We start from the raw sequence: 27,345 nt of genomic DNA on the forward strand, positions 1-27,345 counted from the left end.
CCTTTCTTTTTAATCACTTGCAAAGTAACTGAATTGCACTTAGTTTGCAGCAACACAGGCTTCTCAGTGACTGATACTTGACTTGCTTCCGCCACGTTTGCCACTTCAGTCTGAATTTCTTTCTACATGTTTTTGCATTCAAATCAGGAGCAGCCATAGTCCTTTAATAACAATTACTACTGGCACTGTACACAGTTATAGTTCCTGTCATCCTGTTGTTTTGTAGAATTTGGTTTGATGTTAATTGCCTCTGCACTAACAGCGCACCATGTACAGTACTCTGTCACCTTGCATTCCAAAGGCTGGAGTGTATCATTCATGACCAAAGAAAGGAGAAAAAAAAGTGGTACTACACAAACTCAGAAAGAGTAAACAGAATCAGCTTTTAAGATTGCACTTTACATATGAGGTTATTAAAAAAAATTATACTCAGATACCAATCAGTACAAAAAGTGATCTAATTAGACGCTATATCAATACCAACTCTGTGATCTCTTCCTCATCTATTTGATAGATAACTTCACAGAGAACCACTGCAGAAAGATCATTTATTTATCAGCAATGCAATCAAAATGGAATAAATAAGAAAGTGTTGCATTTAATGGTGTCTCTAAATGTTTCACAATTTTCAGGAGTACCAGTATAAAATTTAAAAACACCTTTCAGGAGTATTTTTTACCAGTATTGCAGGGTAAATAAAGCTGTCTCATCTTGAGGCATGTTATGTCCCTTAATTTGTCATGTTCCCCTCTGTAGTGTTGAAAAAGAGTATGAGATATTTTACTGGACATCAGTGTCGTGTTTGAAATTCTAGTATCGTGACAACCCTACAATATGAGGCTGGAGCCATAATGCCTTTTAAGAAAGATCAATTTAACATCTATTCACCCACACAACATTTTTTGTCCAAAATATGAATTAAGAATAAATCTAACTACCAGTGGCATACATTCCAATCACTTTGATCTAGTTGATAACATCCAGCCACAACTCTGAACAGTCATCAGAATGTCTGAGTGCCAATTAATTGGTGGCTCCTTCCACAATTAGCTCATTTTGCATTTAAAGCTAATCTGTATCCTGGCAGGGAGCCACATGTGACCTGGCTCACATCCAGCTTTGGGACCCGCGGAGGCAGCAGCCATGAGCTAGCCCAGCGCAGCGCTGAGCAGCCTGGAGAAGATGTGCCAAACTGCAGCGGCACAAAGGAGACCTCACTGTTTATCAAAGATTAAGCAGTGTTTAGTATCTTCCCCCGACCCTCCTCCTCCTTCTCCTTGCCTGCATATGCTCAAATATACGCATGCGTGCGCACACACGTACATACACACTCTCATGCCACTACCGCCAGCTCACAACATGATTGTTCAAAATCCTGAGAGTTTAATAAAGAACAAATTGCGGTTATTGGTGAGCAAACAGCACAGTACGGAGGTGGAAGTGTGATCATTGCAGCGGTGAAGACAGAGAAAGGGCATAAGCCAATTTAATTAATATCTCTGTCAGTCTCAGGCTAACACTGGAGCAGCAGGCTGTGTGGAGAGAGCTGTAGCAAGCACACAGAGCATTAGCACACTATTACACAGTTTATACACTCATGTTTTCTGCTTGTAATGGTGTAATTTATGATATTACCACACTGCACAATCACGATGGGATCACGTAACGCTAAATATTTAAGGATTTCTAATAACTGCCCATATTAGCGTCGTAAGAGTTCTAATCTCTCAACATCTCATTTTCATGCTCGGTCTTATTTGTACCCTTCTGTTTTTTTAAGCTTATCATGCTGTCCGCATGCTGCCCAGCCCAAGTGTATCTACCCGTTATGTTCCCATAATGCTTTGTGGCAGCTGCAGCCAGATTCATGCACACAGGTATTGATTTTCTTCCTTTTTTTTTTCTCCAGTGCAACCCTTTATTTATCTCGCTAAGCCCCAGCCACTGGGTGTGAGGAGAGAACCAGCTGGCAGCTTGTGAGAGGACACAGTGAATTCAACATGAGACGCTTACCACATAACCTGGATTTATTTTCATTTATCTGTTATTTATCTGACAGCACTGCTCTGCTGCAGAGTATAATCCTGCTCTGTGTGGGATGCCTGTGTAGGTATGCACTATATGTGTGTGCGTTCGTGCTGTGTCCATACAAACACTTCATCCTCCACAGGCCACCTGACCCATTTTTCTGTGTGAATAACAATGCTTCGGCCAATCATGGGCAGATGGGATAACGAATGCTGAAAAAAGACTACACCAAGCCTGTCACACGTCAGAGTCCCAACCCTTTCTGTCGACAGAGCAAGTCAGGGATGGAGAGAGAGTAAGACTTAGTTATCCCCTGTCCCTCCTCCTCCCTCCTCTATATATATATATATATATATATATATATATATATATATATATATATATATATATATATATATAGTCACCACACAGGGACCAGTAAAACCTTTACACACCCTCTCCAACCCCCAGCTCAAGGCTGTGCTGCACCAATGGCATTGCTTCCTATATGTATTCTAAGAAAAGGGTAAAACTGACAGTGAATGAGCTGCAAAGCTATCCTCAAGAAAAGCTGTTCATTCTACCACACAACCTGTGGGCTTCAGATAAACTCCAGTCCTTTAGACAAATGTTTACTGTGTAAGTGTTAACACTATGAGGCAAAACACACCTTTCTCCACGGACATCTTAGGCTGAGCGAGCATCCATAGTGAAAAGAACAAGTTAACTCAAGTAGGTTACATCAACCATGTTACCCAAAAACAGATTTTTTTTGTGGCTTCAAAAGGAGGAATGGTGAAGAAATGATGGGCATAGCATGATAATGTCCAGCAGCTTTTTGATAGTAACTCTTGATATTTACTTCAAAGGCCCATTATACACAGCCAATTAAATCGACATAGTGTAGTTTACTCTTCTCCCTCTCGGCAGTAGCTGGGGGGATGGAGGCTGGCTGCTGAAATAACTCAAATGTCAACAAACATGAAAGGAACTGTGAAATCCACAAGATGGCTCAGCAAATAACCAGACTGCATGTGTTAGAGCAAAATAAGTTGAGTAGATGTTTGTGTTTTATTTATTAATGTAAAAGATTGTGTGTATGAGTTTGATAGAAACAGTGGGAATAAGAGCATGAACAAAACAAAACCCAGGGGAGGATGAGGGAGGACTAAGCAGAGCAAAGAGAATCTGTGTGATGACCGATGGCCCTTGTGTTTAGCTCGTGTGCTGAATGAAAAGAAGCCCCCGTGTCTATGTGTGTGTGTGTGTGTGTGTGTGTGTGTGTGTGTGTGTGTGTGTGTGCATCTCTGCAGTATAGTGCTGGGGGGGTCGGCCTCCTCTCGACCCTACTGGTGCTGAATGCAGAGCAGGCAGCATCAGGCCGCAGCAAATGACTACAAGGCCTCCTCAGTGACTGCAGCAAAGGCTGCACCTGGGGAATGGCCCAGCACTGAAGCACAGCCGTAGCTACAGACACCACCACAATTTATCCTAAGGAGTAGCACTGCAGGAGGGCACATATGTCTATCAGGTATGCTCCACAATGTTTTAAGGGGATTTTTAATCGTTTGGAGATGCATGAAATGTAACCAAAAACAGTCATCATCAGTGTTTATTCATGTGTTGATTAATATGCTATATGAAAGCTAATTTGCTTATTTCTTCGAATAATTTTTGAGCAAGACATTTTGTAATTGGTTGGTGATCTAGCATATAACACCTTCACCAAGAGGTACATACAGACATATACACGGTTGTTTTGATCCACACCACCAGCAGCAGCTATTTCACACATATAAAAGCATTTTCTCAGCACCATTTCAACATAAATTTAGTATCAGAAATCATCACAAATTCTCGTTCTATTCTTAAAAACATCCTTCTTCAAGAAATGATTAAGATACAAAAACAGAAGCAAAACTAAATTTGAAATACATCAATTCAGAGTTCAATTAATACCTTCATTCTCGCCATTTTTGACTGTTTTTGAAATATTTTTGTAAAATCAATCTAAGCTTCAAACTGCATTACCACAAATTATTGAAAACACCCTCAAAAAGAAAAAAAAACACATTCACAGTACGTACTAATATATATTTTTTTGTCAATTTGGACTCTGAGGTGAAATAAATGCAGAACAATCCTTCTTTCAGAGCGTTATGCCATGACATAAGATCATACGTTTACATGCTTTTATATAGCTAAATCAAGATGCAAGTAGAAATACATAACTGCATCTCTACACAAATTATTCAAATAATTTAAATGAATGAATTCCAACACCGGCTTAGGAAAAAGAGGGCTTAGCCCTTTTCTGTATCCATATACTGTATTTGGTAAAAAGGTGGGAATGCTGACACACTTCTGCTTGCTGTAATGATTTGATGTCTCCATACTGGTCATGAAAGCTGCTTTCCCAGGCACTGTTTACTTTTGGCTGGTTGGATCTCAGACAACCAAAAACTCTGACATGACTTGGCGGGCAATAACTATGCCTTTATATTGTTGATCTTATTAAGAAAATAAAATAATTTCTATAGACACACATACGCATTTTATAACTGGCTACCACAGTTCACCTGATCTTGTGCAGTGAAGTTGTTTTCTTTACACTTTCATTACTTTTCATGTCAGCTGTACGAGATTCTGATTAGATTTCCAATATTGCAATCACAAGAGAATCCAGCTTGCTTCAAACTACAGGTGCTGGTCAACGAATTAGAATAATTTGAAATAGTGCAATCAATAAATTCTTTGAATGCATTTTTCGTGCAGAAAGCAAATCAGGTGTTCACCGCACCTGTCCTACTCGTTAGACTAATCACAGAACTCGTTACCTGTAAAAAATTTGCTCAGCTGATCTTTCCAAAAGGCCCATTTAGGCCATTTAACTGTGACACTGTTGTTTTATTGAATTAGAATAATGGAGAAACCGTTTCATTGAATTAGAATAATTTTTATTATAATTAGAATCATCACTTTCTCAGTATTTTGTGGCTGCCCCCTTGGCTTGTATGACTGCCTGAAGTCTCCGCGGCATCGATTTGACCAGCTTGTCGCAAGTTTCCGCACTCACAGCTTCCCAGGCAGTGGCGATGTTCTGCTTCAGTTGGTCCAGCGTAGTAGGCTTTCTGTCGCGAATTTTCCGCTTGACGATGGCCCAAAGGTTTTCAATGACATTGAGGTCAGGCGAGTTGGCCGGCCATGCCAAAACTTCAAGCTGTTTTTTAGTGAACCAATCTTTGGTCGACTTTGCCGCATGAGCCGGTGCAAGATGCTGTTGAAATATGAAGTCTTCTTCGCCGAACTGTTCCTCAACAGTCGGAATCAGGAACGTTTCCAGAACATCTTGATATACTGTATCAAGATGTTCTGGAAACGTTCCTGATTCCGACTGTTGAGGAACAGTTCGGCGAAGAAGACTTCATATTTCAACAGCATCTTGCACCGGCTCATGCGGCAAAGTCGACCAAAGATTGGTTCACTAAAAAACAGCTTGAAGTTTTGGCATGGCCGGCCAACTCGCCTGACCTCAATGTCATTGAAAACCTTTGGGCCATCGTCAAGCGGAAAATTCGCGACAGAAAGCCTACTACGCTGGACCAACTGAAGCAGAACATCGCCACTGCCTGGGAAGCTGTGAGTGCGGAAACTTGCGACAAGCTGGTCAAATCGATGCCGCGGAGACTTCAGGCAGTCATACAAGCCAAGGGGGCAGCCACAAAATACTGAGAAAGTGATGATTCTAATTATAATAAAAATTATTCTAATTCAATGAAACGGTTTCTCCATTATTCTAATTCAATAAAACAACAGTGTCACAGTTAAATGGCCTAAATGGGCCTTTTGGAAAGATAAGCTGAGCAAATTTTTTACAGGTAACGAGTTCTGTGATTAGTCTAACGAGTAGGACAGGTGCGGTGAACACCTGATTTGCTTTCTGCACGAAAAATGCATTCAAAGAATTTATTGATTGCACTATTTCAAATTATTCTAATTCGTTGACCAGCACCTGTATGTGTAGATGCTCCCAAAACATCACTTAACAAATCTGGAAAGTATTTGTTCATGGAAAGAATAGCAAAGGATGGCATAGAAGGCATTTCTATCTTGGAAATTATTCCACACATTTTTCAAATGGGCTTAGGCAAACATTTGAATTACCAATTGGCTCTGCTCCATTGATCACAGATCAAGTGTTTCAAACATCAAGATAAAACATTTTGAAAGACTTCATAAGAAATTCACAAATTTGACCTTCCATAAAAGTAAAACCACTATATAGCGACTGTGCTATGAAAAAAACTCTACTCCACTTTTGCTTTAACGATATGGACTGAGTGAATGCATTTTTCATTAAATATTTCCATTCTTTTCTAATTGACATCAGGGTTCTTTTAGAAGTCCTTTGTTAGTCTGCCCTGCAACAACTCAAAAAAGCCCATTCCAGTGAGACTCTCAGAAGGAATGTCGAACCAGTGCTGCAAACCAGGCTACACCTACCACACCGAAGAGCCACAGTCAATTATTCATGACAGAGACAGAAGCTGTATTTCAAAGTTGAGTAGATATTGTTTGAAATCGTGAAATTTTAAAATGCTGCAGGCCGGTCTTCAGGTTGAGGGGCTGAACAATCTTTTCATTGAGCTGTCACTTACACACACACACACACACACACGCAAACAAACAAAGTGCACTTAAAATGTGTGTAGCTGAGGATAAGGGGAATGGACGGTGCGTTGTAGGATGAGTGTACTGACACGTGAATAAAGACCACTTGCTCATGGATTCGTAGGCTTCCGTCATCTATTATTTAGCATGGAGAAGAGCAGTGGATTGGTGCCTGGATGATTCTTTTGACAGCATTTACATGGTGGCTACAGATGGGACGATTTTAACGGCTCAAGATTCACACTTTGTTTTGACGGCACAGAAACTTTCTCTGTTAAGATAATGACTGATAAAGATTACAGATTCCCAAAGAAGCAGAACTTCGCAACACCGTCAAGCTTGCAGCCATGTGACGGTGTAAAGACAAATTCAGTCAAAATACACAACCTATTCAAATGAGAAAACCTTCAGTCTACAGATCTTTGCATGTGTCTGAAAACATGCTTCTTGGAAAATCAATTTATGGTCAATTAAGAGATTAATTTGCTATAGATTTCATCATGGCTGATTCTGCCACAGCAGACAATTGTGAAACGTCAACAAAACAAAAGCGGTCGCTAGCCAGCATTTGCCCTCCATCCAAAAGCAAAATGACATTAGCACTAGTCTATTGAGTTTGCTAAATGCCCCACATAAAGTGAATTTGCCCCCCAGGGCTGGGAAACAATCATGCAGACGAGTGTTCCATTTAAGTGATTTGAATGATCGGAATGCTGCAGAGCTTCCTATCAGCCAAAGAAATGGGTCAATACACTGAGACTAAGTGACACGGCTGGCAGCCGGTGCACTCGTGGAAGACCGGGCAGAGGAAGAAGAGCGGGACCTCACTGTCATTGTGTCAGACAGATGTGGAAATACAGACACACATACATATAGCAGGGTCCTGGCGTGTCGGTACAGGCAAGGCCTTGGATCGAACAACACTGGCATATTATCAAAATGCAAACATGCAATTTCTTCATTTAAAAATGGTCAATAAAATCCAAACCTGACCTGACATTCCTGACTGATTTGTTTGGTATGTAAGCCGCAATCTAAATGTGCCATGAGTGAGAATCTTACGAGAACAACTCAACAAAGAGGCAAACACAAACCTCGTCATCCCAGTTCATTTGGACTTCAACCTTTTCAAACGTTAAACAGAAGTTACAGTTGAAAAGAAACATGTGATGCCTTACTTTCAGCGTTGATTGACATTGTGTCTTTCTCCCAGGACACAACAGTGATGTAGGCCTCCACTGAGGCAGGGATAATGCACTTGAAGACCGCCACATTGCCTCTCATGGCTTTCTGGTCCTCCACCCGGACAGTGTACGGCTCTCGTAGGACTAAGAGGAGGGGACAGAGAGGTGTGTAGTGTAAAAGATGGAAAACTGCTAACACTAAGCTAAGACAATCAACCCCTCATAATGGACTCGTGATTGTTTGGGTTGCAACAAAGCAGAAGTGTGGACAGTCAAGAGTACAAGAAAACTAACCAGCCTTAATGTGGACATCTTGGGTCCTAATTCTCCCTGAGGGGTTCTCCGCTGTGCAATAGTAAGTGCTGTCGTGGATGAGTTTGCTGAAGCTGGAAGGGGGAATGTGGAAGATCTGAAGGGTGCCATTGGAGTGCACATGGCGGATCCCTGGCACATCATAGATCTCCTCGCCGGTGGCCAGGTACCAGCGCAGTGAAACAGGGGGCACGCCTGCAGCGGGACAGGGCACCGATGTCCCTGTGGTGCTGGCAAACACTACCTCTTGCACAGATGCATTGACAAAATATAAGCTGGAACGTAGATCTTCACAGAAAACTGCAGGGAGAGAAACAAGATTGCAAAATTATGTTAGAAAAGCAGTTAGAGAGAATGTACAAACTATTGTTAAGACAGAAATATTATCTCTCACAAACTTGCGCTCCCCTCCCCTTCTTGAATTTAGGCTGTTTTTTTTTCTGGGCTGACCGTTTTGTTTCTGCTCACTGCAGTGGAAGGAGGTTGCAGGAGTGTTTCTCGTGCTGTCTATGAGGAGGCATTGCAGCAAAGCTCAACAGGACGGCAGCAGTGGATGTAAATATAATAGAGCCAGCAGAGAAAAAGCCAGACCTTCCTACACAACTCCCTATGAAGCATGCACATCTGTGTTATTGTCACAAAAACCTAGAGCTGGAAGCATTCACTCTTTTGACAGTTGAGTCGTTTTTCAAGCAAAATGTCTTTTTTGCTCACATGACAGAATTCACTGCTCTTCTTGGTATTGATATAAACAGAATGTCTTTATAGTGTTGGCTCAACAAATCACCTGGTTACATCATCTTGGGATATAGCATCTAAACAATACGGTTCTGTGTTAAGCAAACAGACAACTCAGAAATCTAGTGAGATCTTGTCCAAAACTTCAGTAATTTCTTGACAAACATGGTGAATTCATCATTATTCAGGCGGAATAATCATTGTGAAGGGGAACAGCTTGTGTTTTTACTTTGCTTGTTGTCTGTCTGTTTGTTTGCTGTTTGCGTACACACTGTGCAATAGAAGACCTTCACCAATGATGCGAGTCAATGTAATGTGATGCAGTTCTGGATGAAAACTAAAATAAAGTTATAATGTGTGATAGGTACAGACCCCTATGAATAGCTTTTTTTCCCCTCTTAATTGCAAACTTGTGTGCCATAGTTGTCACTTATAGTGCTGTGTTTGCACAGTCTTTATTAATGATCGTAACGCATTGATTTATTCACCATGATACTAAGAGGTACCAATACATCCAACAACAATGTTATGTTGGTTCTTCTTAAGGTCAAGAGGTGATAAAAAACAAAACCTTGCAATTAAAAAAGATCCAAAGACAAAAACATGGTTACGTCGCACTGCTTCTTCATTAGAAAATTACAGTAAAGGTAAATGATTAAGTATTTTATTCATGTTTTTATTCATAATCATTTTGTAGGTTTTTGCATTAGTCCTACCAGCTGTTTACCTATTGTAGGTAAGATCTATGGACTAATCTAAACTCCAAACAACAAACCGATGAGCAACAACCTTCCAAAAACATTTTGATTCAGTGGTGAATTCAGATCCTCAGCCCAGCAACGCATTCCAAAGGCAACTGCACACTGTGGTTGGCTATTGGTTAAAACTAAAGCTGTGGGTTTTTTTTTTACAAATGTTTCTACAAACTTTTTTTAGTTTTTTGGTTTATTTTACTTGCTTCAACTGTTTGGGTATACCTAATTTGCTCTGGTCTGAGTTAAATGCATTTAAAGAACTATATCTAAAGATATACTTTTCTTTTCTTCTTTTTGTCTTTAATGAAAACACACATGAGTAAAAACACAAGCTAACATTTGCTGAAACACAGAAAAGTAAGGCCTATCAGTTCTGTCATATCAATGTAATTACAAACTAAACATGAATTTCATAGTTCCATATTCGACGCACTGTAATATGACTAAAAAGAACCATTCAGTGCCCTCGTAAAGCTATTGCATAAACAATGAGTGTCAGTCACTTACTGTAAGTATTTCAGATATCTTTACTGTATACTACACTCTCTACTCTCAGCTAATGTGGGCTCCCTCTTCCTGTCGCCAGCTTTCCTGCGCGACAGCTGCCAATCCCCCCTCCCTGGAGACCAAACATTTTAGCGCTTCATAAATTCCTAATGAGTGTTTTCGAGTCACCAGCCACTTCCACCCACTGGTCGTTCAACCTGTTACGACAAACAAACACTGTGGCGTACACATGTTTCTGCGCATTTGTAGCTCCGCTCACTTCACACATACAGTACTCTGAGGGCCAGGCTTGAAGGTGTTGAAAGAGGAATGCCTGTAGTTGTCGACAGCTACAAGACTGTAGTCTCTTATCCGAGAGGTGGCAAGGAAAGGCAGAGGAACCACACTTCAGAAGTGGGTATTTTTCTATTGATTGCATGTTTGGCCATGTTAAGAGCTATACATACTTTCACCAGCATTTCAGGGTGACACCATTTAACTTTATTTGTTGACAAGTTCTGTCATCAAGTTACTCAAGCTGTGTTAAGCACAAAATAGAATTTTAATACAGTGACATGAATAAAATACATATACAAAAAAGCATGGGCCAAAATGATGAGTTACTGACATAATGAATCATTTAGAAGTGCTCTCTATCTGTAATGATACATGGGGAACTTCTCAGTGGTTCATTTACAGCCATGTAATCACACAGAGTAACAGCTTGTTGATGGTTCTCTCAAGTAGGAAAATCTGCCAACAAGATGATCATAAAATCTCAACATCTGTTATGAATAGCAGGGAGCCTGAGGCATTTATGTGTGTGACTATTTAACCATAATGTAGTTAATTTGCTCAAAATAGAAATGAAGGGTTGCCTCTTACTATCTGCATACATTTTTGTAAAGTGTCTGTTAATGGGACAATGATGTAGTTTCAGGTAACTCACAATATGCTGATTTGATTGAAACCCAGCTGACAAGGCAAGATGAAAAAAATAAAAGGCAGAATCAAGTTGGGTCTCATTCTTTGATTTATCTTCACTTGATAGCTACATTTACAATAGGAGGAAGTCTACGTGGAGGTAAATTCTGTGACAGAACACAAAACCTACCAAATAAGCACAGTCCAAACAGGGGGGAAAAAAATTATCTGCACAGTGGGGGGAGTTTGTCAGTTTTTTGTCTATTATCGGGTTAAGCAAGGTGCCAGGTTTTAATACAGATCATGAGTTAAGAAGACTAACAAATATCATTGTCAGGATAGCAATGGGAAAAAAACAATAATGAAGGATAGAATATGGATTCTGCTCATATCTGTTTAGAGTGCATTATGTCTTCATATCTGAGTAACATATTCATAATCATCTACCTCCCCAACACAGTAGCATTTTGCTGTAATCATCTATCAGAAAAATTGCTGTCTGAATGAGAACAAACGGTCATCAAGCAGCCCGTAGTCTCAGCATGTTTAAAGAGTGACTGAGTGATGAGGGGAGGAGAGGCTTCCACGTAACTGCTTTTGTCTCAATATGATTTGCACCAGCTCATAAAAAATTGAGGGCCCAACCACCTCCACTACCACCATCAGCCGTTTATGGGTGGCTGATTCCTGAAGATGAGAAAGCCTGATGGACGCAAAACCCTGCCAGATCCCAACCGTTCAGATAGAGGGGGAGTGCATTTATTTTTCAGTGCATGGCCAAGAAAAATAGTACGGGCACGGGTTGAGTGGGGGAGTGGGGGAGTGGGGGAGCTAGAATGCACTCAAAATGTGAGGCAGAGACCACTATTAACAGAGAAAGACAGAAAGAGAACGGGAAGTAAGGGAGACGAAAAGGAAATGCTGTGGCAGTTGTCAACGGCGAGAGCACTCTTAGTTGTCGTCAAACAACATTTCAAAACTCTCAAAAGCTTATTTTTGTGGCTGTGGTTTGTCTGTTTTTACTCCTCTCGAACGTTCATCTCTCTATCAGACGTCTCTGACCCTGCCACTCACATTTAGAACAACTCTACCTTTACACAAGAAGACAGGCGCAAATAGCAATACAAAGAAGATAAGAAAAGAAAAAACTTGTTTGGTTTTTATGGTTCAGTAGTAGACACTCCTCACAGTCTACCCCCTGTGACTTGTCAGTTAGTTATCTAATAAGGCAGAAATAAAGATCTTCACTTTTGTGGCATATTTTTTCATATATTCAACCGTGACTTACAGGCAATTCCTTTCATACACTGCTTGCAAGCAAATGATAAACATGTGGGAGGCTGTTGGCTGTCATCAAGGGTGTTTTTTGCGCACCACAGTTCAATGATAATCTCGTGAATGGCTGGCATAGAATAGTAAGATGTAACACAACAAATGCACATCTCAGAGATACCATTTGCAATGTATTGTTTTGCAAAGGAATGAAGTACACTTTTGAAGACCTATATATACTGGATTTCTGCAAACACAGGATTAAGCAAAATAACAAAAGCCAGCGGAATGTAAAAAAAGGAGATTGATGTCAGATGCAGACCCTATCCAAACTTAGTCGACCGGTATGATTTCATAAGATTTCTCTCCCTGCTGGACTGCTGCTTATTGAAACATTACTGTAGAATGAGTTGTCTTCTTTAGATGCTGCAACCGCTTATTTAACAGACCTAAATCTGTAAAGGGGTTGTTTCTATCTCTGTCTCTATTAAGCTTATTGTCATATCTAATTCCTAATTTGTTTAAACTGAATAAATCTTTCCATGCTTTCTATCTCAAGTTGTTTGATATGGCTGTGGCATCATACACCATATTACAATATTGTGTAGAAGGACTGGAACACCGACTCACTCTCATGCCCTTCATACCCACACACTCATGCTGTCTCTGACATAGCAGCCTGTGCCAGAGTCTGAATCAATTGCAGTTTTCTTTGAGCCAAAACGCACAAAAAAGGAAGTCATATTGTTAAATTATGAATCTAAAATATTTATAATTGATGGACTCTCTTTTCTCTTTTGTCTGTCCTAGAAATTCTCAGGGGAGGAGCAGAGGAGGGGAGATGGGGTACTATTGGGTTAGTGAAGTGGTCCCCTCTGCTTGCTGTGTGAAATAATGCTTGGCACAGTCCCACATGTCAGCACCTATTGGTGGCAGGCTTTTCTGAAACCTCTAATCGTGGACTGCAGGTGACTCGTCGTGCAGTCTTGTCTTTGTGGACCCTCTACTACAACATATAGAGCTCAAGGGCACCAGACATGCTTCAGTCAAGGAGAATGTACGTGGATGTGCGAAATGGATGTGTGTGCGTGCGTTGAGGGGTGGGCGTTTATGTCTAGAAGCCTATGAAAACATAGATGCTGACATGGGCTTAGTGTGCAGGCGAGACGTCAGGAAGGTCAATGGAGACAGAAACTATGTTGGTTTTGCCTGCAGCCATTACAGAGAATACTTGACTGGAAGCACGTGGAAGTGAATATAAGGTAACTCTGAGTTTGAAAAGGGCCCAGCTGTAATGATCTTCAGCAATATTTTTCCCCCCAAAGAATAAACAACTAGCTTTTTATATTTATTATGTGCTCCGTAACACCCATGATCCTCTACTCTGACCATGCCAATCAGTAGTTGCTTCCAAATCACCCAGGCAATTTATTTAAGTAAATGTCTGATCAATACAGGACCCACCAACACGCAACATAAATAGGCCTATGCATTAGCCTGTGCATTAGCCCACTGATGTGTCCATAGCTTTTTGTTCAGCCTGCGTTTACTTCAACCAATCACCATTAATCAACCTGCCAAGTCTTCTCATTGTCCTGTTGAAATGACAAAAAAACTTGTCTCTCTTTTTTTTTTTAGATTACTGTGGTTGTCTGCTCCACTGTCTTCAACAACAGTCTAATTTAATCCTTTCACCTATGATTTTATCACATTGAATTAGCTATTAGCCTCAACATGTCTTCCCTGCCCAAGGCTCCTAATGTTTTTAAACACTGAGGTCTGATTGGCTGTAAGCCAAAGTGTGGTCCTCACCAGGTCAGAGATCTCTGTTGTGCCAGATCGGGCACTAGGGCATCAAGACATTAGGGCAACTCCACTGGGGCAAACTAGCACTGAGCCACACTGACAGCCCCATGGCAGGCGATGCAGGTAATTAAGGCAGAACTCTAAAGAAACCGCCTAGGGAGGGAGTGTGGGGGGCTGGGGGAGTGGAAAAGACCAATTGGGAGGGGTGGCGATGGGGTGGAGGACGGGACAGCCTCATGATGACATCCCCACAACCTCCGCCCCCTCCTCTTTTGCCCTAGGGGCTTACACAATAAGCCGTAAAGAGAAGTGCTGCAATGAACAGAGATCTGCAGATTGAAGAACAGAGTCCTCTCATTCTCCCAAATCACTGGCGTCCAATTTGCCCTCATGAATAATGTTGAGCTCTGCATTCAGTGCCATGCAGCCGCTATGTAAAACCAATGATACCCTACTCTGATGTCAACTCTCTGGAGGACAAGAGAAGAGTCACTGTGGAGTGGGTTAGTTGATGCATATGAACGCTCATTTACATGAGCGCAAACAGAGGAGGAGGGAGTTCCCACCCACTGGGTACATTTAAGACTTTAATCAGTTATATCACCAAGCTGGCAATGGACAAATTTCTGCAAATTGACTGAGACAGTGGAGGAGAGTGGAAATAAAATGCCGTGATCATGATTGAGTAATAAGAGGAGAAAATGTGAGTGAGTAAACATAGTATATTTGCTGCCACTGACACTAATATAGAAATTCAGAAGAGGAGAAAAAGAATAACACGAGACATTCATAATGCTCAGTTAAGTGAGAGCATTGAAATAAAAACACATAAACGACAAAGCAATATGTCATATTAATCTACAAAAACCTCCATGTATGAATCAGAGCTCGAAGTAGGTGGTGGGTCACCTCTCCAAATTTACATCGCAGCCATGCATGTTTGTTCATGTTTGTATGACAATGTTACATTTCTTACTAATCCAAATATTCCTGCTGACCACTGTGGTTTCCATAAGGTGGTTTTGAGTTTAGGAGCAGCTTGTGTCCTCCTCCCTGTGATTAATTTTTACTTTAATGGTCCTTTTACTTTTCAACTAAGGCCATAATTAGGTGGAAATTTGAATTATTTCCAGTTTAGTTTATTACTAAATACCTGCAAAACTAATGATAGCCCAATCAGCCTCAAAGTCATTTTATTTATATTTATCCATATTTAGTACCACAGTTAGCATGATAAAAAAAAGACAAACATTCCACCTGACAAACATGGATATATTTGAACAGTCACTGCTGGTTTGCTGATGCTAATATTTAGCCAGCTCCTGTTGTTTCGAAGCACAGCCTCACAGAGCATGGTTGCAGGATCTTTTTTTTCTATACCAATGCCTTTGTGATTACAGAAGTCTGCATCTATGAAAATACTTTGAGCTGTTCCAACACACCTTAAAGCAGATTATTGATATCACTGTCACTAGTTGTAAGGTAAATGTTATGCTGGCAGGAGGTTAACCTAGCTTAACCTGGAGTTTTGACGTCATTTTGAGGTTTCAGAGACATTGCTGGCATTCCCTGAATCACATAAGTCCATTGAAACTTGGTTAACTTTTGGTTCACTTCCTTCAACACAGTGCTGGAGGAGAATTTTACTCAAATGATCTTTTAGAGTAGAACCTTTCAACTGGACTTAACTTATTCAACGGACTTAAATTTGTATCTAATACAGTGCTGCACAATATACACTGTGCACACTTTGACAGAGTGGATGAGTAGCATTTTTTCTATTTCAGTAAAAATTCCACCCACTGCTGTTTCCTATATTGTTGATTGACTGAGCTGACGGGAAGGCAGAAGAACAGAGACAGAGAGTGGATCTCAGGTGAGCTGAGAAGGGACTTTAAACCCTACAGGGAGGGATGAGCGAAGGGATTAGCTGGAGGAGGAAGGCTGACAACTTGCAATTCATCTACAGTACTTGTACTATGGCACAGTGTATAGGCTATATAGGAAGTACATATATCCATCCACAGAGTTACATGATTTAATATGTAAATTAGTTGTTTAGCTATTCATTCAACACTTGTAAAGTGATCTTGGGTTTCTTGAAAGACACTTTATAAATGAATTTATAAATAAATAGGCAACTGCAAGAAAATTCCTCAATCAACTCAATGACCAACCTATTTCTTTAAATTAGGTTTTCGATAATAACATTATCTACTTAAATGAACATGATATGCTGAAGTGAATGACTGAGAGCTGAAAGTTACCATAGGTGGTTAGCAAACCACCGACCATTAATGTTTGTGGGAAATGTTGACAGTACTGATATCAGCTGCCTGCCCACATCTGGTTTGACTTCTATGTGAGGAGTCCACGTAGACCAAATATTTTGGCAGACATTCTTGAAAAAGGAGGAGAGACCATAACCCTTTGTCAAATTTTTGTGCCATTAGCATAGTAGAATAACACGATTTAATTGCATAAAAGTAAACAGAACCTAATGAAGATTATTCAATTCAATTCAATTCAAATTCAAAAATACTTTATTTATCCCAGAGGGAAATTAAATGTTGATGTAGCTCAATTAAATCAAGGAGTTATTATAGATGCTGATGGCTGTGGGCAGGAAAGATTTCCTGTAGCGGTCCGTTTTGCATCCAAACTGAAGAAGCCTTTGACTGAAGAGACTCTGTTTTCCGATAACAGTCTCATGGAGAGGATGTTCAGGGTTGTCCATAATTCTCTTGATTTTATGCAAAATCCTTCTTTGCATTATTGTCTCCAGAGGTTCCACAGCCGTCCCCAGAACAGAACCAGCCTTCTTTATCAGGTTGTTGAGTCTTTTTAGGTCCCTGGTTCTGATGCTGCTGCCCCAACAGATGACGCAAGAGGAAATGACGCTCTCAACAACAGACTTGTAGAAGATCTGCAACATCTTGTTGCAAACCTTGAAGGACCTTAGCTTCCTCAAGAAGTACAGTCTGCTCTGTCCTTTCTTGTAGATTGCTTCACTGTTGTGTCTCCAGTCCAGTCTGTTGTCCACATGAATTCTGGTGTTGCAGTAAGATTTGATAGAAAGACATTTTGCTGACAGTTTGCATTATCTCGATGCAGAATTAATTACTTTTGCAGTAGAGAAACAAAGAGATTTAAAAAAGCAGGGAAGCGATGTTGGAGGCAAATCAAAGTCCTGGGGTTAAAAGTGATTGTAGGTCAGACAACTAGACATCACTGCCTTTCCACTCATAGCCACCCCTCTTGTGCCTCATCCCTGCCTCCCCTCCCTTTCACAGCCCACCGTCTCCCTTAGACGTTATCTTATGTTCAGCAGCCGTACTACAGAATACAGCCCCTCCTTTATTGCAACATTGCAAAGCGACCGTGGGTCAATTCATTATGTGTGGATTTTTGTCTTTCTCTGTACCACTATTTTTTCTGCTTTTGTGCATACAACTCATCGATTCATCATCATTCAAGAAGAATAAGTCAAAATATGTCCAACTTAAAACATACCTTTTTTTGTGGGTATATGGTATAGAACCAAAATAATTCAGTTCTGTAAGGCACTGTCATAAATCACCCTGATGAATACACTGTCAATTGAGAGCAACAGAGACAGGCAATGGTTGCGAAAATGGCAGCTGTCTGCATTAGAGCTGCACTCAATCTGCACAAAGATGAGAAGGAGCTTTCATTAACCATCATGTTTACCATGATTACAAAACTATAATACATCAAAAGCAGTTTTTCATTGATGTCCACATCTGCCTCCACTTGCAGCCTTGCATTTATTTCATCTGGTCCTATACCTGGGTTGTATGCAATCAGACTGCCAGATTGGTGACAGAGGGCCTTGCAAACACTGCCGGGCAGCAAAATACACATCAACACATTCAGAGCGTTTAGTGCCCGGGATTAATCAAATTATAATTTAATCATCTGATCAAACAGCAATTAGCATAATCACTTCTTGGGAAGGCCCGATAGAGTGGAGACTGGAGCGGAATTAAGCTGGGGGCTAACAACACTTTAATGAAACATTTGCCAGAATGTTTGAAAATGTTACACATTCTGGGCTACAGGAGCAGGGCTGGATTTTGAATGCTAATCAGTGCGGTTTGGTTATGCCTAATGAACACGTCCAGTAGTCAGCCACAGGGGGAAGAAATTGCCATTGAGGCCCTGATTTGATATTTCATCACTGATAGGCTTTTTTTTTTTTTTTTTGCATTCAGTATTCTAAACTGCAATTCAGCAAAAACACATCAGAGATTATTTTTGATCTTAAATTTAAAAAAAAAGAAAAATTGAAATTTCTTTTTCACAATCAAATTGCTTTTTTTTTTTTTTTTTTTGTTAAACTATACTATTCTGTCAAAGTAAATCCAGTCAATAACCCCAGAACAAATGAATAGAAATAACTTCCAAATGGATAAATTCCTGTGTTTACCAAGCAGGTTGGCTGTTTTCACACATAACAACTGAAGCTCCATGTTCCTGCATGTAGACTTTAGACAATCTCCATTTCTAAACTATCAAATAAATTTCAACAAACTATGTAAGTCACACAAAGACGATGTGACATTTATGTTGTTGAGTACAGGGCAAAAAAATGTGAGTATTTCTATGGCACAGTCATTGCTCACTTTATTAAATTGCCAAAAAGAAGTTGTTGAGGAGAAATTCTTAACTTGTAAAAGGTCACATTTAGAATTATGTATTAAATTTCATTACTAATATTAATTATATATTGTTTGAGTCCTTTGAATCCCAATCTTGTGCTTTTTCCATCAAACAATCGCTGCAGTGCAGTGTACCTAAATAATCAAGTATACTATAGTATAAACCTATTTTATTAACTGAACTGATAAGACATAATTACATGTTATTGGACTTCAGATCTTTCTGTAGAACAGTAGTTGTTTGGATCATTAAGCCTCACCGTTGTTTTTCTATCACGATACAACACAGTACAGACTGTGTGCCTTGACAATGTCTGAGGGAATAGAATGAACTCACTTCCTCTTCCTCTTCTCAAGAAGATGAACATACATTCACAAAGTAACCGTAATCTCCGCGCATGCAACCAACTGTCCGTGAATTAAAAGCGCAGCACAATTTCTCCAGTCACGTTATACGACCACCCTGAAAAATACATATTTAAGGAAAGTGAACTGTCACTTACAGCAATAAACAAATTAGGCATATCATTCATATTGAATATATTATAAAATGCCCACTTCCAGTCCAATCACTTTATTTGGTCATTTACTGATGCATCTCCTTGACCTTCCCACCCTTTGCATTTTGCAGGTTTTAAAAGAAAACACTTCTTTAAAAATGTGATATTCTCTGGCTTTCAATATCTTTATACATGATAATGGCAACTAAGATAATCTGTAAAACTTGTTTGTATTATGAACCCACAAACACAACAAGTAAAACCCATTAGTATATTATCACACTATATGCTGAGATGGCCACTACAGTAGATCTCACAGAGGTTTACTGTCATAGTCTGAATGAAGAATGTCACAATGCATCTTTAAGTTGATTGAATCACTGAATCAGAAATCATATTATGAGTTTCGTACATCTTTGCATGTTAAGTTCAAATAAAATCTTCCAAGTTAATGCAAACAGTGGCTATGGTCTTTATTTAAAAAGCTTACCTTGTGCCCTCTGTTACCTGCCTAATCACAGCATTAACCTACTGCCCTATTTTATCTTATAAGTGTACAGACACAAACACTACAACTAATTGCGATCTTGTTTCATCACAATTCCAGCAAACACATGCCTGAACCTGTGGTCCAAAGCCTTTACTCTACCAATACACAAAGCTAACTTATTTTACAAGTGGAGTGCCATTTTGAGAGACGACAGAATGTATGAAACAGAAAATGTCAAAGACATTCAAGTAATGAGATTTGCCATCACTCCAGTGATGCATCAATCAGCTTCTGCCTTATTCTACTTTAAACGGTGACAGAAACCAAAGACAATATTGTGTCTTATTTTGGTGGTGGCAAGTTTTGTCACAGCTCATTAGTTAATATAAAAAGAGAAATCCGTAAACTGTGCTCCTGAAATTCACGCTTCTTTTTGTTTCAAAGTAATAGATGTGTATGAATAAAAGATTTAGACAAACAATTATTCTGTTAAAAAGTCTCTTAGCTGCAACATTTCCTTCTCTCATGATGGAAGAGCACTTCTGATTCGACCTTATTAAATCCAACTTCATATTTACTGACATTTGATAAATGATCATGGTGTTTTCATAAAATCCACATCCTGACGTCACGGAGTATCACCAGAAAAGGTGGCAGGGAGCTTTATATTAACAGTATCCAACCACACTATGTAGGTAAAAGGGCTCAATACTACATTAATACCAGTAAATGTAGGCTGTGGCACTCATTATGTACAACACTATGAACTGAACGAAAAATTAGAAGGACTGTTCGTCATGGCCTTGTTTCTGCATGGAAAACCAGGCTGATTTGAAATGACTCTTTGAGCTTTAGATACAACATAACACGAGCTGACTCTGTGAGTCCCTCTTCCCCCACTCTTCCTCCTCTTTTTCTGCCTCACTACACACTATCATCTCCTTAAGCATTCTGGTCTGGGTTAAATGAAACCTTTAACAGTTCAATGTGCAGCCATTAACATATGCTTGAGTCTACTCACAGCCAAGTCAAGGCACAAGCACACACACTGGGTTGGGACAAAAAAAAATCTTGACCCGATGGCACTTGCAAATCCACTCTGTCCACGAAACAGCAAGTCACTAATCCTTCCTGATATTACATCTTATGCATGATTTAAACAAAGTAGTAACTGTGTAATGAATACATCCTATATGAATAAATGAAATGGAATAAGTCTGTGATAATGATAAGATGCATTTCAAATCTATTTTTACATTTATTTCCAAGGTTTAAATAAACGTGAATGAATACCCCGATACTTGATTGCAGCATCAGTAACTCAGATCAGAACTAAACACATGCAGACATGACAACTTTTTACTTTAAAGGATAAGACCGTTTTTTTGACATTGGGCCCTTGATTTCACATTATAACATGATGTTCTACTCACCCCTGCTTGTTGTTGGTCATTTGGAGCTGTTCCGAAGATATTCGCGAGGCGTCTGGCTGCTCTCTTGAGATATTCGGCCATGAAACGGTTTCCTATGGGCAAGCTTATACAGGCACAAACTATGCTGTTTATAATTTATTAATTACTGTACACTAGCACTGATAACGTGGAGGTGCGTCGCTTACTTAAAAAAATCCGGGTTACTAATTTTGAATTTTAGCCGAATGAATAAATAGGCAGCAGGTCTGTGGGCTGTCTGTGGTAGTAGCACGACGAGGACGTCAGTAACACCCACTTTACGACAAAAAAATCAAAATTACAGTAACCCGGATTTTTTTAAGGAAGCGACGCACCTCCACGTTATCAGTGCTAATGTACATTAATTAATAAATTATAAACAGCATAGTTTGTGCCTGTATAAGCTTGCCCATAGGAAACCGTTTCATGGCCGAATATCTCAAGAGAGCAGCCAGACGCCTCTCGAATATCTTCGGAACAGCTCCAAATGTTCAACAACAAGCAGGGGTGAGTAGAACAACATGTTATAATGTGAAATCAAGGGCCCAATGTCAAAAAACCGGTCTTATCCTTTAACAGAGAAATCGTACAGCATTTTAAAGCCATGTTCCATGTGGCCTACATACTTCTGACTGCTGTGCCTGTATTAATGTGCGACTCAGGAGCTGAGCTCAGTTGTTGTTTGCTGATGTGTGTTTCTGTAATTCTGTCAACCCATCTTGACTCAATGTGAAGTGACAGATGTATACCAAAAGACACGAGTGTACACAAACCCAGTTTACCACTGGCCCTCATGTGACCTCTAAGCGACGTTATTTTGACTGGTGGTAATTCGTTAAGACAATAAAATAGACCCAAACATGGAATGCTACATCAGATCAGAGATGCAATGAAAGGAAATACATCTCTTTACTTTGTAAAACATGAGCACTGTTCTCTTAGGAAATAAGTCTACAGTGTATACTAGAAACTTAACTCTCGCGTTCTGAGGAAACATACTGTCTGGACTATATTCCAACGGATGTTTTTGATTAAATTAAGTCAGATGGAGTTTGCTGAGGTGGACAGTGAATGGCTTTGAGTCACTTATGACTTATTTAAATATATGACTGTGAATACAAACGAGTGTATTTAGAGTAGTATTGCTGTATATTAACCTAGCTTACTATCCAAAAGAGCACACGTCAGACCTCTCTTTTCAGGTCCTCATCCCCATGTAGCAAAGCAAAAGCAATATTATGCCACATCCCTAATTCAGTCCCTTAATAACTGGAATGTTTTGTTCCTATCACATTTATGTTTTAATAGATGCTTTTGCAAACGTACTTCAAAAGCTCAAGCATCACTGAAGTGAACTCTACAGCAGATTTCACTCTCTACAGTCCTGAATTGTTGATATCTGCTATAGATGAGCCTGCAAATGTGTCTTTAAACAGGTACACAGCAGTTCAGAGCTAAATGGGAGTTTGTACACTGGGGAACTACTCGGAGAGGATGACTGCAAAAAGGTAGACACAAATTGTAATCTTGTAATACATTTTCTTCTAACAAGCAGTGCAAATATCTACATGAGCTGTCGTGAAAATGATAATCAAACGGATCTAAATCAATTCAAGCATTCACACAATTTAGCCTTAAAAGGTATCTTAAGTGTTGAAAGGAAATCTTAGAAAGAAATAATCAGAAAAGAGTAAAAGATTGTAATCTATCAGGAGGCATTGCTTGGGTCATCAGAACAGAGTGCAGTGTTTCTCAAGCCCATAGCCCACAATGCAGCAACACTCATTACCTGGGTCTCCATAGAGACAACCTCAGCAGCCTGCACTGGACCAGAGCTCTAAAAGCCTTTATTTCAGGGAGCTACAGCTCTCTGTCTAGAAGGGTTACAAAATGTACGATTCTGATGGAAGCAGCCAATTAAGTTTAATCTTTGCAGGTCTGTTCAATGAAAACAAATGTGTGGCAGAAACAATACCATCAAAGATCAATAGTCATAAATCTTTTATTCTGCCTACTGTCAATTTAGCATGGTAAAGAAAGAAAACACACAGACGGGCTTGCCATAATGCATCTGAGTGATTCTAATTTCTGACACAAAAACTGCATTTAAATCTTTGAATCAACAGGGAAGGTCGGTGTCAAATAAACCGAGTGCCTCAGCAGCGGTCACAAATGTAACATTCATCACAAATACAAGTGCTGTTGCTGCCATTCAAAGTTTAAATGTAGATGTCTCTAGCAGCAGCCATTTTGCAACGCTGTTGCCTGGACCAAAGAGACTGAGAACGCCATTCACAAGCAAAGCAATGGATCGAGCACAGTGAACAGAGATTTCAGCCCACCATTGAATAGGATTTGGAATAACCATCAGTGTCCTCTCTGTTTCTGGAACTGTACTGCTTCTCTTCCAGAAAGGGATATTTGCTTTTGCTCCATTCTCTCCTATAAATAACCCTTGTCTTCACTGAGCCCTTAGCATGGCCACAAAATGGTTTTCCTGTCATCTTTGCTTGACGCATCGTCCTCTAATCTCTGTTCATATTTTGTCCACTATTTATTTCTAACCCTTTTAACCCCTTTCTTTCCACTTACCTTTCTAAAGAGCTAAAAAAAAACAATAATAGTCTAATTGTCTTTCGAGCTGATTTCTGCCCCCCAACACACGCGCATCCCACCCTCTACCCATACAGTGCCTTATCCTCCTACCTAACCCCCCTTCCCCACTTCTTGTATTCGCTTTAAAGAAAGAGTAAAAATCAGTCACCCATTGTACAATAAATACACAACCGCCTATTATCAAGCTTATCTTTTGAGGAATGCACTGTGCACAAAACAGGCTCTGGATGCATTTTGTTAGATGTGCTCTTGGGCAAGGGTGATAAGGGCTTGTCTGTTTTTTTTTTTATTTTCCCCCAGTCCAAAATGACTCCATGTCTGTGCTTCTAATATGGCGGGTGCAATGCTGGTGGGGGGAAAAATAGCGCAGCCAACCAATTTAATCCTTTTTATAGTATATAAACAATATATTTTGATACATTTCACAGAAAGCATGCAAACATGCAATCACACTTTAATGTAATTCCACTGAATACTTAAATGATTAAGTTATTTTCTTATATTACAGCATACAAGTGGATACACATCACATTTTGTTCAACATATTTCTTGGATTTGGGATTGAATTTTGAATTCAAGAAATTATTCTTGTTAGGGAAATAATTGTTCCCTCTAAATGCAATTCAAATGTAGGTTTAAGATTTAAACAAATGCTGATACCACCAAATAAACATGGAGACATGTTGCCACTAAATAATTTATTAAAAGATTATTTTCATAAGCCACATATATATACGTATATAAATGTGATTGAAAACTGCTAATATGCAAATCAGGCACCTTAAAATGATGCAGGAAAATTCAAACAGACTGAGGCCCTGCATGTGCAGCTGGATGACAGAGAATCAATAAGATTTTATAGCATTTACTGAGAATGAAGCAAAATAATTGTAAGGTTTTGTTTTAGACTTTAAATTTCCTAAAAACGAATTGTAGAAAAACTAATAGGCTATGATATATTTAGAAATACCTTGTTCCTCATGCAGCACATGCTGCACCTATCACTCAGTCTACAGTTCTCCTTCTTTCTGAAGCTCTCCTTTTCTCTTACTATAAGGGTTATTATTAAATGCTGAACATGTATGAATGGCGAAACGATTTTGCTCCCCGGTTTTCTGAGGGTTCCTGCAGATGTAACTATCAACCCCCCACCAAAAGTGCCTACTGCCTGTGACAGGACATAGCAACAGCCTGTTCCTCGGTTCGATTTTACAGGACAATAAATAAATAAATAAATATCTTCAACGCAGACTTGCCTCCAGATAATTCAGGTTATTATTTCAACGCTCGGCCCAGTGGGATAATTAACCTAAACTTGAAGTTAGACGAGTGCATATGCATCACTTACCATTCAAGATGCACTGGGAAAAGATAAGAGCCAATATCCACATGCCCCGCTCCGTTCAATATCCAATCTTATGCTTTTTCTTCTTCTCTCCCCGTACTCTTTCTTCTTGTTATTTCTTCCTTTTATTTCTTCAACAAGTCAATTGCAATGAAAGAAAACGGAGCTTGCAAATCTGTTTCCCTCCCTCTCTCCCTCTATCTCTCTCTCTCAATCCTGCACGTTGGGAAGAAGATGAAGAGGAGGAGGTTTGAGCTTCTTCCTGCTGCTGATTGTCTCCTGGTAGCGGGAGATAGTATATGATCCACAACTGTGCGTCTCCCCCTTTTTTTCGGACTGACCGCACCGCACCGCACCGCACCTCGCCAGGCCTCAGTGCAGCCGTCCCCCCGTATCGGAGTGCTGTTCTGCGTGGATCATGAGGGAACTCGGCTCGGTGCGCTCCGGTCCAGGTGAGCTGTGCCGCTGCTGCTGCTGAGTCAGAGGCTGGAAACGCACAGGACAAACAGTCTATGCGCACACCCAACTCCACGGCGAAACAATTAAAACAACGAAACCCAAAACAAAAAGCCTCCAAAATTAGAATAAAGAAAATGATTATTAAACTATAAATAAATTAGAAGCCTGCATGGAAAAGACCCAAATGTGTCATTGCAGGTATATTGGGGAAAGAAAAAAAACTGCGTGAAAGTTGTAATTTTTCTCGTGGTTGAAAAAGCGCATGGAGTTGATTGTTAGCTGCGCTGGAAACTCATTCTCTCTTCGCCGCCTCTCTCCGTCCGGCAAGCAACAAGCACACGCATCTTCCCCCCGCAGCCGCACACACAAACTGCGCACACTGGTCCCTGCGCTTAGAACCTGCCCTGCCTCAGAGCACTGTGGAATAAACCCTCGCCTCCTTCACCGCAGCCGCTTTTGTCCCTCTCCATTGCCTTAAAGGTGCAGGGGTGGTGGATGAGGGGGCGCACAGCTGAGCCTCTCAAGGAGCGTTAAAAAAAAACCTCTTTCTTTTGGTTTATCACAGAAATGACGGATCAAGGTGCCCCATTCAGAGGGAGAACTGTACATCAACATAAGCAGGACAGAATTAGCCCATGCAGGACATCCTTCTATGCCTTGCAGGCACTGCTGGTGTAGAGAGCTGGAGGACTGATGTTTAGGGAGGGAGAAAGGGAGGAAGGGAGAGGGAGTGATGTAGGCTACACCTGACTGGATGCTATGTAGGCATTTGGAGAGGGGAAATAGCTAAATTACCTTAATTTTAGGAGATCAAATTCTGTCTTTAAAATAAATGTGTTTTCTGGATAATTTATGAGCCCTTGGGGCGTTTTGGGGACCCTGCCAGCCTTACCCCATGCATTCATTAATTGACCTTGACAAATATAAGTGGCAACCCCCCCCCCCCACTGCACCAGGGGGCATCAAACAGCGGCCATGTCAGACATCTAGCCCCCTCCATGAGTTCAACTCCATTCAAACCACACAGGAGGAGTAGGAGGAGGTTGTGGATTAACATGTGTAGGCTAAATAGAAGAGGAGCAAATAAACTTATCTGATTTGATGTGACCTCCTTATAACAATGAGCATTTGACTTAATATGAAGAATGTAATGTCAGATATAGAATTTTTACGAGTTAGTGTTAAGAGAGTGTTATTCAGACCTGCAGTAGGAAGGACACCTTTTCATTATAAGTTAAATATGAAATGATTTTACAGGCACCGGTACAATAGCATTGCAGTGACACTCGCTGCCCATGTGACTGTTTGAATCTACCATGGCCCATTTTTGTTTAAAGGCGGTCTTGGCTTCATCCCTCCCCCCAGATATAGTATCTGTCTCTTAGATTTAGCATCCCCATCAGACCTGCACATGAAGATTTTCTGCACCAGGAATGCAGGACCTGTCATCGCCTGTCTGGCCCCTGCATGCGCTTCCAGCCAGACATCCCCAAAATAAAACGGATTATTATAACTGATGCCAGCCACCAGAAAAAGAAAATACATAGCATAGAGGAACACATACTTTGTTCCTCACATATTGTATACAAAGAGTTTATTTTGTTGTTATTTGAGGATCTTACCAAATCCCCCTTCCTGTCAGTCTCC

At 40.2% G+C, this 27,345-nt stretch overlaps 1 protein-coding gene across 3 annotated transcripts in view; it reads right to left on the reverse strand.

Moving 5' to 3' along the window:
- Nucleotides 1-26,273, reverse strand: part of dscama (Down syndrome cell adhesion molecule a) — an 84,220-nt gene extending 57,947 nt beyond the window's left edge. For 2 of the 3 annotated variants that reach the window (XM_075486488.1, XM_075486486.1), the window contains exons 1-3: nucleotides 25,243-26,273; nucleotides 8,157-8,474; nucleotides 7,857-8,006 (exon numbers count right to left, since the gene is read on the reverse strand). In XM_075486488.1, the coding sequence (XP_075342603.1) occupies nucleotides 7,857-8,006; nucleotides 8,157-8,474; nucleotides 25,243-25,285 (511 nt within the window). In that variant the 5' untranslated portion in view covers nucleotides 25,286-26,273. The remainder of the gene's footprint in view (nucleotides 1-7,856; nucleotides 8,007-8,156; nucleotides 8,475-25,242) is intronic. The other variant, XM_075486487.1, reaches the window with a different exon arrangement.
- Nucleotides 26,274-27,345: the final 1,072 nt, after the last annotated feature.

Source organism: Odontesthes bonariensis, chromosome 16, assembly GCF_027942865.1.
Source record: "Odontesthes bonariensis isolate fOdoBon6 chromosome 16, fOdoBon6.hap1, whole genome shotgun sequence".
NCBI classification, from domain to species: Eukaryota; Metazoa; Chordata; class Actinopteri; order Atheriniformes; family Atherinopsidae; genus Odontesthes; species Odontesthes bonariensis.